Source organism: Plectropomus leopardus, chromosome 18, assembly GCF_008729295.1.
Source record: "Plectropomus leopardus isolate mb chromosome 18, YSFRI_Pleo_2.0, whole genome shotgun sequence".
Classification (NCBI taxonomy): domain Eukaryota; kingdom Metazoa; phylum Chordata; class Actinopteri; order Perciformes; family Serranidae; genus Plectropomus; species Plectropomus leopardus.
Genome location: NC_056480.1, coordinates 19936941 through 19953236, shown reverse-complemented (window position 1 = coordinate 19953236; position 16296 = coordinate 19936941). Strand labels below are relative to the sequence as shown.

General features: G+C 39.8%; 1 protein-coding gene across 1 annotated transcript; it reads right to left on the bottom strand.

Moving 5' to 3' along the window:
• Nucleotides 1-291: 291 nt before the first annotated feature.
• On the bottom strand, nucleotides 292-14529 carry fam83hb (family with sequence similarity 83 member Hb). The gene is made up of 7 exons (XM_042506054.1): nucleotides 14230-14529; nucleotides 6998-7190; nucleotides 6538-6870; nucleotides 4519-4683; nucleotides 4254-4378; nucleotides 3588-4136; nucleotides 292-3449 (listed from the first exon to the last, which is right to left on the bottom strand). Exons 2-7 carry the CDS (start codon nucleotides 7118-7120, stop codon nucleotides 914-916), a joined length of 3831 nt encoding a protein of 1276 aa, XP_042361988.1. The 5' UTR covers nucleotides 7121-7190; nucleotides 14230-14529; the 3' UTR covers nucleotides 292-913.
• Between the last annotated feature and the right edge of the window lie 1767 nt (nucleotides 14530-16296).

The window sequence follows — 16296 nt, the reverse complement described above, 5'->3', positions numbered from 1 at the left end:
CTCAGTCACCATATAAGGTCAAAGTAGTACCATGCCTTGGCACATGGGCACATTCCAAACCCAGTGACTTTAGTTTTTTTTCAACATTTGTATATATTGTCTTTTCAAGTTTTATTACTTTGAGTGAAAATCCAGGAAAGGCTGTAGTGTTGAGCCACAGAGGTACTTTGACAGTGTCGTTGGCACATATGCTCAATGGGTCTTTTTGATCATCTTGCATAAATAGACTCCAAATAAAAGGCGGCTCCTCCATCTTTCGTTATCCCAGGCTATTCCCCATCTGTTAATAGAACAACAGGGATAACAGTGAATGCAACAGTGTATGAACTCCCACCCATTTTACTCTGTCTCTCCCTCCTTCTCCTTTCTACTGTTATTATAAGGGACTCACGTATGTTCTGCTTATCTTAGAGACACCTAAATTTAATCAGTACACCAGTAAAGGTAAAATTTAATGAATTCAGTAGTATTTCCAGTAAAATAATAATCGATAAAAAATTCTAAACTTGTCCTCGGCTTCTAGTATATGAAGTAATGAATGTCAACTTGTCCACATTTTAAAAGCAGACATATACTTTTGTTTTGACAAAAAAATAGTTTCAGTTATACAAAAAACATAATTATGTAGAACAAGTACAAAAATGTCATTTAAAAACCGGAACACATGATTGTTTATGTACATTTAAACGACTTTCCATTTCTAAACTTGCTTAATAAACTGTTAAAAAATCTCTTTCACATTTTACTTTTAGAATTTTAAAGCATACTATTTACATGGTATACTGCTGCATCTGATTTTTCATACATCACATTTTAAACAGCTGGCCTCTTGTAACATGATCTGAACCCCTGATTCCACTAATGTATGTCTTTACTACTTTAGTTATTTACACCTAGTGTTGCTTTTTTTTTTTTATATCTCTTTCCCATCCACGCTGCAAATATCTTCCTTACAGTGATAGACTACCTCAAAGCGGCTGTAGACCTTCTTCTCCTTCCTCAAACTCTCTATCCTCTTCAGCAATCCCTCACGCTCCTGGATGTTGCCCGGCGGTCGCAGAAATCGACTCTTTTTTAAGGAGTTTTGTCTCTCCAGCCCCTTCTCCCCACCGTCACTATCTCTGTCCCCTCCTGTTTCTTCTCGCTCCTGTCGATTCTTCTGGCTGTTGGCCGAGATCTGCTCTAGAATGACTTTGGTGTCATCTCGTAGGTTGCTGCTGAAAAGAACAGAGCTGCCTGGGGCCTGGTATCGAGATGGGCCTGATGAGACGGTTGATGTCTTGTGATTAGCTGTAGTTTGGTCAGTAGAGGTAGATCCCTTATCTTTAGCTAATGAACTTTGTTTTTTGCTTGAGTCTTCTGTGATCTCTCTGACCGTGCTCATGCTCTTTTCATCTCCTGATGATTTCTTTTCTTTATCCTTGGGTCCCAGGAATCCCTTTAGCCTCTGAGTCTGCTTCTTCAAGAAGTCGAGTGTCTTACCCTCACCCTTTCCCTCTCCAAGTGTGTTGATGGATGTATTAGATCCCGTAACTCTTTGCAGTCCTTCCTTGGACTCATCACGTGGCAGAGTTGAAGAACTATGAGAGCGACTCTTTTTCAATTCACTCTTCTCTGCATCTGTGGCATCTGTGGTCAGAATCTCTTCACCACAGGAGATGCGACGTGGATTTAGTCCTTTGAGTTTCAGCGGATCCTTCTTGAAAATCTTAGGTGAAGGAAGGGGTTTTAGAGACTTGAATATATCCCTCTTTTGACCCTCTGATGCATTTTCCTCTTTCTGCGATTGAGTTGTCTCCGAAGGCTTCAGGTGGCTCGCAACAGGCCTGGTTGCAACCATGGGTGGTTTCGATGAACTAAATGAAGATCTACGACTGAGCTCCGCCAGTTTTGCAGATATGTCTGACTTCTTTGGTTCAACTTCTGCTGAGGTAACAGATACAGTTGGGATCTTTGGAGTAACTGTAGTCCTCAGGGGAGGCTTTTCAGAAAGATCTGGCTTTTTTTCAGCAGGCTCTGGGACTTTTAGCGCTGACTCTGTCTCCATTTTTGAGGCTTTTCTCTTGGCAGCCAGGTCTTTGAAATATTGCAGTCGACTGGCTGGGTCATTCATGTTCAATGATGTTGTGGCTTCAGATTTCTCAACATTTGGTGTCATCCTCACTTCTTTGTAGGGTTTCTCAGGTTCCACTTTTGCTTTAGTCTCATTCTTCAAACGAATCTCATTTTCCTCTTGCTGTCGAGCTTTCTCTTTTTCTCTCTCCTTCCTTTCTTTTTCTGCCCTTTCTTTCTCCTCTCTTTCTTTCTCTGTCCTTTCTTTCTCTGCCCTTTCTCTCGCCTCCTTTTCTTTATCCTTCTCCCTTTCTAACTCCACTTCTTTTTCTTTCTCCTTATCTTTTTCCTCAGCCTTCTTTCTCCACTCAAAAGGCTCACGAGTCAATGACCTCCTCTTCTCTAGGATCTGGGCCACAATTGAGGAAGAACGTACTGAGTCTAACTCCTCATCTATCTCAGTGGCTGGTTTTAGGCCGAGGCTACCACTGTGGATCTCTGCCTTGGAAGATGAGAATATGAGTGAGGAACGCAGACGAGAGCTACGTTGAAGGAGTGGGTTAACACGTGTGCGGAATGATTCATGTTTGGACAGGAAAAGATCTGAAGTCTCTTTCACCTCCACATCCACACCCACTTCTCTTGCTGCACCCCTCTCTGTTTCTTGCTCCCTTTCCTTCTCAGCGTCTCTCCCTTTCTTGTCAAGTGTAAATGACTTTAAGTCACTGACTGAGGGACGCAGATCCTTGGTTGCTGTTGTTGGGGCAGAGTCTTTACTGTTGCTCTCAGGTAAGGTGGGCTTTCCATAGCGTGGTCTCAAGATATCAGGTCTTGGTTTGGGGGGAACATTCAGTGTCTCCTTCGTTCCAAAGCGAGGAGCTGAATTTTCATTGGCAGCTGGCTGCTGAGATGATGGAGGATCTTCAAATGCATCAGGCCCCATAGGCTGACTCAGACCTTCTTCTGCACCATCCTCATAAGTGCTAAGATAAGAGTGGATTCTCCAGCTCCTCAGGCCTTGCCTTACATCATCATCTTCCTCCTGGTCGTGATGAGATTGTTTGCCAAACGGTTTCTTCTCTGGTGGGTGGGGCTGCGTGGGTGAGCTCTGGCAGGCATACGCCTGACCTATGGTTGGCCTTTTATTGGCCGAACCTCCTCCGTACCTCCCAGCTAATGGAGGTGCATGGTGCCCCTCAGGTGCTCTCAAGTCCTCAGATGAAAAGTAGTCTCGGCCATAGTTTCCATGTGGAGCCTCCAGATCTGAGCGAAAACTTGAATCTGAGTACTGGTCGATTGAGAGTTGTGGGCGACGACCTCGAAGCCTGTCGTAGTGTCCGTGACCTGAACCTGGCCCAGGCCCCTCGGTTAAGTAATGGCTACTTTGTGTGTGCTCCCTGTAAAGAAAATATGGTAGTCAATAGTTAGTTGATTGTGATTAGATCAGATGATTTGTGGTCATGTGTAAAGAAATGTAGTCACATACATTAATAGATAAAATTTGAAACAGCTGTAGGTATTAAGGGGTTAACTACCTGTGGAAGTCTGTCTCATCCAGATTATTCATGACTCTGTGCTTCATGTATTGCCTGGAAGATGTGTAGTTTTCCTGGGTTCCCTCTGCATAGCTGTGCCTCTTGAAAGCAGTGGAACTCAACTCCATTTGTCTGGACACTATGGACCTTCCCTGCTCCATGAAAGACTGCTGCAAACGAAACTGCTGCTGGGAATACTTTCCAATCATTATTCCTGCCCCAGGTTCAATGGTGTGACGAAATAGATCGTTCCTCCGGAAAGGAAGTCCAAGGTTACGATCAGAGTCTCCATAGGGGAAGGCAGAGGGAAGCTCAGTCTGTCTTCGGTAACTTACGGGGTTACGCAAAGATTGTGTCCTCTTCAAACCAAACTGTTTGCCCAAAAAAGTGCTGGTGTCAGGGAGAGCAAGTGCTCCATCTGTTGCGTCAATGACTAGAGGTTCTGACTGAGCAAAGAGAATGCGAAACTCTTCATCAAAGGTGGCAACCAACTCCCCAAGGAAGAGGTGGGCGATGCAGCGGTGGATCTTCTCATAGGACCACATAAAACTAAAAGAAAACAAAAAGGAACAGTGCAGGCAATTTAAGTACTTTATATATAGTATGACTTGCAAAAGAGTCTGTAGAATTTCATGAGCACATAAGAGATCCAATTGAATGACTCACCTGTAGTTGCCACTGAGTACAGCTCTGCAATCAGCCAGTAAGAAACGATCTTTCACTTGCCCCTTAAATGACTTCCCTGTCCGGGAATAATAGGTTATTCCTGCCACAGTCCTTACACGCACCATCTGTGAAACCAATTTTCATCATGTTATTGAGACCTGCAAACCTTAGTGGTAATTAATTGTTAGAAATAAGCAAATAAAACTATACATGCCAATGGATAGCCAACAGTTTTTGAGAAAATTTAATGAACTGGCAAACTTACAGGATGTAGGTCCAAATTGACTTTGCAGTTAAAGACCATAGAGACAAAGTGATGGGCTTCTTGCTCATCCAGTAGAATGTAAACAGGAACATGGCGTGCTGCTGCATCCAAGAGGTCCGCAAAAATGTCAACATCTGTGAACGTATCCATCACCAAGGCAATAACCTGAGGCAGACGACCAAACACAAGAAAACCTGTCAATGTTTGGTCAGTATAATAAAGTCTTTGTGATACCCTTTTCCCACCAAAATAGTGTGTGTATGCAGGTTTTTTAAAAACCTGTTAAAAATAAATGAATGACTGTTGTCACACTGCCAGTAGACCAGAGCAGTGTAACAGGCTCTGCATTTCACGATTATGCTTTTCTGTTTGTTTGGTTTTTTAATTGTTTTTATTTTTATTATTTTTTTATCAGGTGTGTCACATTCAACGTCACAGGCAGGAAGACAGGGTTAGTAAACAGTTGAAGGCAGCATAGAGGCCAGTGAAAATGTTCCTCAATCCTCTTCTCAAATTTTAAGCAAGCTAAATTTTAAACGTAGTTTGGGTGCTGCATTGGCAGAATTTTGACATTCAGAGGGTATTTTGTGCCGGAGTACCGCTACAACATACTGTGCCATATTTCCATCACTGTCGATAGTAGCTCTAGCTCTAAATACCTGCAACTACTACAGAGTCAATTTTCCCAAGAGTTAATGCTTATTTTAGCCTTTTCCAATAAATACATAAGCCAGATGTTAGTGGGTTGCTTGTCCATTGGAAAAGGGGTGTCAGTCTAGTTTTATTATTATTACGTAGTATTGTCTCTGTTGGGTAACTGAAAAGTGGATTTAGAATTCCAGCTTCTGAACATTTACATAATTTGAAGGACCTTTAGCAGCTGTTCATTGTGTTTATCAGCAATAGGAGATAATGCATAGAACATGCTGGTCTCCACAAAGGGCTGTACCTACCTCGTATATGTTTATGTTTTTTTGATTGGATACCATAGTTATCTCTCCTGGAAGTGTTAAAGTTAAGTAGTAAGTTGAGACTTATTTATTTAGTATAAATACTATGATTAATTAAGTACTGCATTCAAATATTGCAGATATTGTACACACGCACTGCAGTTAAGTAATAATATCACACAGCTAAAGGGAAATGAAGACTTATTCCTTTCTCAATTGCATTGAGTCACAAAAAATACCAAGCTTATTTCAGGTCTTACAATGAATACATGCACTTTATACAATAACACTTCTCGACCCAATAACACAGAAATAATGTCCATGTAACTACACTCAGTGGATCAGCAATGCAATGTAGGGTAATCCGTACTTATTTACAGTACAAACATGGTATAGAAAGGTTAGTGACACCGTCTTAGAACCTGTCAGTCTTCTATGTACGTGTTGAAAAACTTTTATGCCTGACACAGAGGCATGCTTGTAAATTAAAGACAGAAATGCAGGACAGACAACAACACGGCCCTCCACACCAACAGGTTTGAGCGCTTGTGACATTTGGCAAACTTGCATCTACTCTTTGTTCTAATCATATTTTGAATTTAAGCCAGTCAGTTTTTCTTTATCTTTTTCAGTTTTTTTTTCATCTGAAAGGGAGGGGCAGTAAAGTTGGCAGTGACAGATAAAAAGTAAGATTTAACTCACAATGAGTTGGCATAACCTACACATACACTAGTCACTGTCAGCCCTTTATCAGCCCTTTTCTTTTTTTGAAGAGATAATGTTTAATTTGTACAATACGTACTGATAGGACAGAAAGAGGATACTCATTAGTAAGAAATACTGTGTTAATTTAATACTGGTGTTTCCAACCCATCCACTTTTAGATTATAAAAATAAGCATATATGCATAGAAACAAAGACATTTGTTCTTGTAGACACTTAAGTTTATGAATGTGGAATGCTTTGATCTGCTCTTCAAATGCCACGTTTCCTCAGAAATGCCTGCTCAAAACAAACAGGATAATCAAGTTTAATTCCCTCTGATTCTTATCCCTCCCTATTTGCTTACTTGGCGTGCATTCTTGATGAGTCTCCTGGCCTGCTCCTTGATGCTTGGCATGTCTGGGTCAGAGGGGTTGACTAGTGTGGTGACCTCTGTGGGCCCCATGAAGCTTTGCTGTGGCAGCGGCCAGCCCAGGTCCAGTCCTGGTGCTGCCAGGTCAGACTGTATCGGCCAGTAGGTGTCTGAGGAGCCATCAGCCTCCTGACCTGCCTCATGATACGTCAGCTCTGGGAAGCTGGAGGTCGGGTTGGGTATCTGAATAGTGGACTTGATGAACTCAATTTCTGGCTGTGCCAGGAAACCAACCACCTCTGCAGTCTGGAGGAACTCATTGTAGCCCTGAGGTGACAGAAAATATCCAAATTACATCTTAAAGCCATATATACGTCTTTTTGGAGTACTTTAAATAAACATTCATTCAAACATTCATTTGTAAAAACACAAAAGTAGAGAACTGCAGTGTTACCTGGATGTCATTTTCTATCAGAGCATCAATAGCTAGACGGTACTCCTCCCGGTAATGTGGGGGCAGGTAGTTGGGGTCGAGGGGGTTATCACCAATCGATGAACTCTGTGAGCGGTTTGGCATGGTTGGAGAGAGGTGAGGGGTCAAAGGTCAGGGCTAGGGTGAGGCGAGGTAAAGTAGAAGGAATTTTAACCTGTGCGGAAATGTCAGAGAGAAAGAGAAGATCAGTACATGAAGAATCTCAGAGCAAACAGGTATGAAAAACAAATTCTGTTCAGTCACATTTCTTTTGTAGTTCTATCTAGATAACATACCACTCCTCTATCTGTGATATACAATACTCATAGATGAACTAAATATTCCTCAGTTGGGTGAAAGAAAATACTTTGCGTCAGGATACACGAAAAGACAGATTACCGATAACCACTTACACAAAGAGTTGATTGTTGCTGAGTCAAAAGCCTTTGCAGTAAGTTTAACAATTACACCTTTCATATTTACACATCCTCACCCTCACACAATACCGTATGGTAATACTCCAACAGAAACTGACAGTTATGACAGATCTCCATAGAAGTATTTTTCCCAGCTGGGGGCCACGTTTACAAGGCAAATTACTGAGAGGAGATAGGTGCAGGTATATCTATAATTCATTAAACCCCCCAATCCAGTTTAATTTGGCATTTTTATATGTCAGATTTTTCTGTCATCTCCTATGTGGATTAGCCAATGGCTTCAGTGGGGCTTTGATGATTAAGTTGAGGTTGATTGTTTGTTTATATTATTAACATAACTTATTATTATACTATTTTGTATTTGTATAATTATAATTGCGATACCAATACAAAACAGGTGTGGCACTTTCACTAAACTTTAGACAACAGTTGAAAACTTGTGTAATATTGATTGATTGATGTCTTTATTTCCAACAAGAAAAATACAACAAAAAAAATTAAAACATATCAATATAGTAGTTATAACATATCAATAGGTAGTTAGATAGTAGTTAAAAATATCAGTAAATATTATATAATATTTGACTGGATGACAATAATACAGAGCAATACAATGACAAAATATCTAACCCCAAATCATATTTGGGGCATTTTCTGTATTCTATTGACTGTAGACTCATATGTTATAGTTGGATTCTGTGACTTTGCTGTTTTTTTGCACTCTGCTTCATTGCCTGTTTAATGTAATGTCAGGTTCATATTCAATAACAAAATACCCTGCATGCAATAGCACCAATGATTAACTAAAATTCAATCTGACTTGTGAGAAAAGTGCACGTAAAAGTTAACAACAAAGAAAAATAACAGGATATGGTTAGTACAATGGGAGTCAGAGAGAAGAAAATCAAGTTAAAAAAAGGGAGTCATAAGGGAGAGGTGGGAGAGGCATTTAGAGTTGTATAGACAGGTTCTCTCATATCTCTGCTCTTTTTTTATGCTAGTGTGTCATGCTTCAAATAATTCCTCAAACCTCATCCTGAAAAATCTGTATATCAGTCAAAGCGCATAAATTGATTTAGGAGAGCCTGATGAGTACACTATTAGCAATGCCACGACTTGAACCTACCCAAACTTAATTGGAGGCAATGAAAGGGCGTTGTGACATAACAGTTTGTGAATGTGCAATTGTTTAAATGAGAAAAAGGGTTACAAATTCACTTTCAGATCCACTGGTAAAGATGAATATTGATAAACTGATTTCTTATATGAGATAGAGACAATAAGCTACCATTAAAAAACAAGATCGATGGAAGGCAAAGACAACTAAACCAGAAAACGGAAACTTCATGACAACAAAGCACAACAAGGAAGGAGGACATAATTAGGCTGCAGCTAATGATTGTTCTCATTATTGATTTATTTGCAGATTATTTTGTATGATCAGTCAATTAATCATTTGGCCATCAAATAGCTTGTTTTATCCAACCAACAATGGTGGATGAAGTACCTGAAAGCCACACTGGAGTAAAGTACAGATATCTGATCTGAGCAAAAGCTTACCATTGTTTTGAGCATTTTCACTACTAATTTTCTGCAGTATTGATACACTGGTATAAGCTACACTTTATTACTCTCTCATATTCTTAAATTTGCTATAGTCATTCTGCTGTTCTCTGCTACTGACTAAGTAAAATAGTCATTGTCATGTTGCAGCCTTGTTATATTAATCTTTTAATTAAACATTAAATTGTATGCCCTCAATTTCAATTTTTCCCTGTAACTTCAAATATGGCATTAATTATAAATATTTTCAAGGTATCGTGTCATAGATAGACATCCCAATATCAAGACAGCACTGGTTTAGTTTATCTACTTTAAAAAGATTAAGTAGATGACCAAAGACAGAGGTCCCAGGCTGGATTCCCACCCAGACCACAGTCATGTGTTATGCACCATCAGCTGAGCCAGCCAGGACAGCCTCTCATTGATATTTAATGTGGCCCTCCTGACAGCTGCATACTGGACGGGCCATCTGATGGTGGAGATCTGGGTTAACAACCACTAAACAATTCCAGTATCCAAAGTAAGCTGGTTAAACTCTCAGGAATATATGAGTGTTTGCAGCATTTGGTCAAGACAGGAAATGTTTTTGACTGTGTGTATGTATCACCAGGGAAACAGTCAGTTGTAGGAACTGTGGTTGATCGACAGTCAGGGTACATTATAAGGGTGTGTGAATAACCTGGGGTCTGAGTGGGAGGGTGTGGAGGTGTTTTGTAAGGTTGTGCCTACATTTAAGGGGAGTGTGACGTGTTTTCTGTAAACTTCCATGAACACTTAGAGATCGGTGGTGATAGCAAACGGCCCTAAGGTCAAAGCTGCAATCAGTGGGAGAAGCCGGTTTACTCAGAGGCCTGGTGAGTCACTGGGTAGCCTAGCCTAGCCTGAGGATAACTTGCAACATACTGCTCTGTGGTGATTCATCTGCTGGCAAAATGGCTGACATCCTGTTTCCTTATTTCTCTTGAGCCATAGAAATTGGGCTTTTGTGGTGCGCTGTTCCCATTTAAAAGTTCCATACTGGGCAGGGAGGCATGTCTGCCGCACATACTGCTTTCATGGAATAACTTAACTGCTGCCAACCTTATAAAATGGAAGAATCAGAACCTCTTTTAAGTGTTTTGTTCTTTATTTGAATAAATCTAGCAGCCCGGGGCTTGATCTGTATACAAGTGAATAGTGCTGACACAGCAGTTATGTGCATACCTGAAGACTTGTGATAACAGCCATAAACTGAGAGATGTGCACCTGTCTGTGCTCGTCATAATGTTTTAACCTCAGAGACGTCATCTGGCATGTCTGGCAACACAACAACCACCAAAAAAAAAAACACTGCATGTGCCTCTTGGATTGTGAAATAGTACTGCTGGTATTGTCTTTGTCTGTTACAAAAAAAGAGTGCTGCAACCAGAGGATGGACCAACTCACTGTTTTACAAGTCACATCTAGGTCTTAAGCCTTTACTCTTAAGTCCAGAGTAAAGACAAAGAAGTCCCAAGTCCTAAACTTTGAGTTTCAAGTCCTAAACAAAGTCATAATTTGCTCTTTACCAAATGTAATGTGAGTTTAACAATATATGAATTATCAATTAAATTTACAAAAAGCACAAATGCTTTTTTTTTTTTTAGTTTAATTGTTAAACAATATTTTTTTGGACGTTCTTGCATCTCTGCCTGTCATTTTCAACCCCCACATTCTGCATACTGTCATTCAGCTTTTGTTGACTGAGTAGTTTTTGTACGTAAACAAAATTATTTTGGCATATTTTTTTCAAAGTGGTGCTCAGTGACCTCAGATAGACTTACTGGAAATTAATAGCATTAATGTTAGCTGATTCAAAAAGGGAACTGATTCTTGGTACACGTTAAATGACATACTTTTGTAATGACATACTTTGTTTTAGAGTCAAACAGTTCAAGTCCAAGTGAAGTCAGTAGGGCTGAGCAATATGGAGAAAATAAAATATCAGATACGCTTGACCAAACACGTCGATATAAACATAGTGATGATATTGTAGGGTTGACTATTGTTGCTTTGACAAAATATTTATGCAATGTTATTTTTGAAAAATGATTATGAGTATGGTGGATGTAATGACTAAGTGGGTAAAGACAAAAAATGTAACGGCTAGAACAGTATGGTAAGTTCACTTTACTGTAATGCAGCCAAGAAAAACCAGATAAAGGAAAACACTCGATATTATGATATCCAAAAGCTAAGATGATAACTACTGCCATATCACGATATCAATATTATATTGTTAAATACCCAGCCCTAGTTACAAGTCTTTTCTTCATTTTGTCAAGTCTAAAGTCATTAATTTTTGACTCAAGTCCAAGTCATGTGACTTGAGTCCACACATCTGGCTCCTCCGCACCTTTGACGAAGTCTCGCAACTAGAGAGATGGAAGTAGATTATGTTCGGCATTTTTTTCAGCAAAATCAATTAGTGAAATTGTTGACCGTTGCAATACTCCACCTCAGAGGAACACAGGGAACTTGTGCAAATTGTCCCTGAGGTAAACATGAGCTTAGTGGGTGACTCGAGCACAGTAGCACTAAAGTGAGCACAGGGGTTTCTTTTTCACCCTGGTGACCTCTGGGTCACTGCAGACTGAGGCAACAGAAGCATAACACGGGAAGCATGGCACACTTTCTCCACCTCACCTGCATGAAGGGTAGGATATTCAAACAAATAGTGCTGCTTTGTTTGTTGTTATAGCAACTGCAGTAAGAATAATCAAACTCTAGATAGTGACAGATGATTAGGATCTATCTCTCTCTCAGTTCCTCCCTTAGTTTTAAACTTTCCGTTGCCCACACGAGGACGAGCCTGCCTTAAATGCACCACTAACAAAGCCAGGTTGAAACACTAAACCACCACAGGGAAGGCAGGCAGGAAACGAGTGCAGCTCCTCAAGGCTGATAGACCCAATATTCAGATGTGCCCAATGTTTGCTCACTAAGCGTGTAAATGGCTCATTCTCAGCATTCCTGCCACGAGAAGAGGGAGAGAAAGAGTACGCAAAGAGCTGAGGGAGGAACATTTTTTTATCTGTCTCAACATGTGAACCAGAGAAACAAGCCTGGGGAGACAATAACTGTTAAGCACAATCCAAAATAATATTCTCTGTTTTCTCTCGTCTCACACACACATATGCATCTGAACACTCCTTTCTAAGCAAACACTATAATTGCATTCCTCTTGGGTCGGTTCATTTTGTGTGATAATTCGGTGTGAATGGTGTGAGAATACAATACCTGAAAACAGGTTTGGAGGGATGAGCCAGTAATCTCCTGATGCTCCTGTCAGGACGTTTCAATGCCACTTTCAGCACACCACAAACGTAGATAAGAGCAAAGAGAGCGGCGCTAGTCTATCTGTATATCATCACACCTAAGCACAACTGTCGAATGCCACACAAAAGACAACTCAAGGTCATGTGAATGTATACTGTAAGTGAGGACAAACTGTGGCAACTATCCTCCCTTTTTGTATTTTTTGCTTTACGAAGCAGCACTGCTTGAAAAACAGGTCCACTGAGGTTCTCGTCATCTGTTCCAACTGCCTTAATGTCTGCGGTCATCTTGAGTGGAAAACCAAACGATAAAAGCCGAAAAAATGCTTCTGCTTTGCTCCCTCTCTCCCCCTGAAGCACGATATTGCGCATACGTGAATTACAGCCACAGACAATGACACCCTTGTAACACATACAATGCAAACAAAGCTATGAATGGGAAGCAGCCCAGGCCATATTGCTAGTGTGACAAGATGAATCTATAATAAGAAGCACACATGCAAAGACGCGCCACAAAAAAAAAGCTGGCACCACAAACTTTTTTCCCTCAAATTATAAACACATGTTGGATTATTCCGATCCAGTGAGTCACTTTGAATGAATTGAGGGAAAGCCTGTAAAAAAAAGGTTAACTTTGAATCAATACATCCCTTGTTTGGATCAAAACTGCAAGAAAAATTGATCTGTGTGTGTCGATATAGATACTATGAGAGCCTGTAGATCAAAGTCTGCAGGAAACAACATGTGGAGGTTGTCTTTCTCATGCTCAACACACAAGGCTGTGCGATTAGAGCACAATGGCCTTGTGTTATCTCACCAATTATCTTTAAATTAGAGGGATGTCAAGTCAACCTATTGATATGACCAGCAATCCATACATAACATTGTGCAACCAATGCATTAGACGTGGTTGTAAAAGTGTCTCTGCCCTTTTCAAGCATTATTTATCGCCCCCAGCTCTTTACAATACAGCACAGACAAAAGAACGCACTGACAAAAAAGTAGCAGTTTTTCTCTGTCTTGAATGTCTTCAAAGGACTGCAGAAAGAGCAGCACAGTTTGTCAGTGCCAGCCAACGCGGAGCCGTCTGTGTGCTTAGACTATAATAACAATACTGTTCAGGTTTTGCAATGCACATCAGCTACCTGATGACTTAATCCTCTATAAACTTCACGCTGCTGGTGAGGAAAGCAACCCGCATTTCACTTTTTCTTTATTACACCCACATTTATGGAGTAATGAATAGAATAAAATAGTCTAGGGTTGCAGTGATATACCTTTTTTAAGGTATACCGTGATACAAAAGTTAACAATAATCATACGATGTACATTTGCTTATCTATGATAATGAATGAAAAGCAACTTGATGGAAAATCTCCCCTTTGTTTTAGTTATTTTTTAAAAGGTTGACTTTTTACATGTACTTCGTCTTAGGTCTTAATTTTAGTGATAAAACATTTGTTCAACCAAAAAAAAACCCTCTGTTTTCATTCATTTAAGTTTCATTCTCACTGATAATAATAATAATTATGTAATACCGTGACACTGTGAAACCGCAATATTTTCTGAAATCTCCTACCATTGCAACCTTAAAGTAGACATAGGTAGGATGCAGTTGGGAGATATCAAAGCATAACTTAACACAATGGAATGGAGCTAAATAAACATTGAGAATAGAATAAAGTAGAATACAATAAGAACAATAAAATAAGAATAGAAAAGACAAAGCGGGACACGATTACAATAGCATAAAACAGGATAGAGTAGATCAGGCCACACTAGGAGTGGAATGAAACAGGATAGAAGTGTACATAATGGGACAAAACAGGACAGAACACAACAGACAGAATAGACCCTCTACAGCTACAATTGGTTCTTTTGTCCCATTTAGCACTTGGCAAACTTGGCCTTCATTTACCTCCCAACTTTGCTGCAGAACTTGTCTCCTCTCTTTGTATCGCTCTCCCTGCTGAATCCGCCGACGTGCGTCTCTTTGCCGTCGGTGCGTCACATTCCTCAGATCGCGCTACAACTCCACCCAAACCCCCGGTGTGCACCCTCCACGGCCAACCAGCGACGATAGGCGACGCGGGGCCACACAGTCTCCAGGCCCGGGCTGAGCGCTTCACTTAGCGGGGTGTGAACCTCCAGAGCCACCGCCGCTAAAACAGCACAGGGCAGCGCGGTGAATGAGGAAGAAGCTGGGCAAATCCTGCAAGGCAGGGCTTTCCCACCGGTGTGACTCCTCCCAAACCCGTTGATCACTGGGAACACAAGATCATTGGAGGTTCACTCCCAATGGTGTAATTCAAAAGTGTTGGCATTTATGCCATAGCATTTATCAAGCCCTTATGAAACAGAAGTTTCTACAAGCCTTAACCCCAAACTCTTTCAGCATAGATTTTTTTTGTAGCCTTTTTGTGACAATTTGGGCAAATAGCCAAGAGCCAGGGTTGTTCAAATAAATCAGAGACTATTTTACCCCTCGAGCACTCACTGTTTATTTACACTGATTCTCTCATCTTTACATTGTTTTGAACTTGTTTCATGTTGTCATTTTATTTTTTCACTTTATGTTGGCTGCTTTTTTGTACTGCCTAAACATCAGCAGTGGATGACGTACCTAAAAGCCATACTTGAGTAAAAGTACAGCTATATTAACAAAAACTGACTTTGGTAGAGGATAGAGTCACCTATTAAAAAATTACTTGAGTAAAGGTCTCAAAGTATGTGATGTTTTTTGCACTTAAGTGTCAAAAGTAACTTTATAATGTTACATTAAATGAACTATTAAAAGTAAAAGTTCAAATAAATCCTGCTAATAAAAAAACAATCGGTTAAAATTTTGACAATAATGACGTTTATGTCTTCGTAACATACAGCATCTTGATAATAAAAGGTACAATGACGCAGTGGGAAAAAACAACAAGGTTTCTTTTGCAATTTAACAGGTTTATTGAACATACTCATTTTTTTCCTTCACTCCCAATCCATCATTTGTCCATCCATCCTCTTCCTCCTCCTTCCTTCCTCTATTCCTTCCCTATTGGGAAATGTTTGGGGAAATGTATTGGACTAAATGTATATATTTTATTTTAGAAATGTAGTGGATTAAAAGTGAAAGTTGACAGAAATATAAAAAACTCAAATAAAGTACAGATAATGTAAAAAAAATAAGTAGTGTAATAAAGTAGGCCTGTTATGACTTTGTCATATTACACCACTGCTAAATATTAGCAGTGTATGGGAAGCTAGCGTTTCAAGCTACCAGTTATCTCACATTGGAAGAGGTTGAACTACCGCAAAGTTACACTCAATGAAAAATATATTATGGTAACTTCAAGCTACTTAGAAAAAGGATTTCAAACCACCTTGCTATGTAAAAATGATGAAATTGTCAATGTACATGTGATACACAATTGTAACAAAATATAATACAAAAAAGTCGCATGCCAGAACAAAATACCACATTACTGAGTGTGTTACAAAAAGTGTGTACTTATTTACTGGTTATACAAAAACAAAAAACTCCACTATTCATGAGAAAGTGCCTACTTTGGATTTATATACAATGTCAGCTCAGACACCTGCCTAAAGAAACTAGAGTCCAGGTAAGGATATTTCACAAAGCAGGATTACTCAGTTAGCTAGGTATCTTTTAAAATAGCATGCAACAACTTCTCCGATCATGTGTTAATCAAAACTTATAATAATAAAAAAAATTTTAAATCTCTGTACTTTTGTTGGTCCACATTTTTGTAGTTTTACTAGTTAACTACAGAAAAATGGCAACAAAGAAATTTACCTACTTGAATCATTGTGCAAATATGAATAGTTAAACTACAAGCAAGCAAAATACTTTAATTACTTGTAGTTCACTACTCAAAACAAATCTTACTTGTAGCAACACTGGCTGTAGGGAAACTAAACGTCATTCCTATAAAACCAATGGCCCATCTGGGAGTCAAGGTCTTGAACTTGTATA

Excerpts from the sequence above, each read along its gene's own strand:
- fam83hb (XM_042506054.1), bottom strand. The coding sequence starts at position 7,120 with ATGCCAAACCGCTCACAGAGTTCATCGATTGGTGATAACCCCCTCGAC. Across the intron at positions 4,684-6,537 it reads TCATCAAGAATGCACGCCAA|GTTATTGCCTTGGTGATGGA; the intron begins GTAAGCAAATAG and ends CGTCTGCCTCAG. Across the intron at positions 4,137-4,253 it reads GTACTCAGTGGCAACTACAG|TTTTATGTGGTCCTATGAGA; the intron begins GTGAGTCATTCA and ends GTTTTCTTTTAG.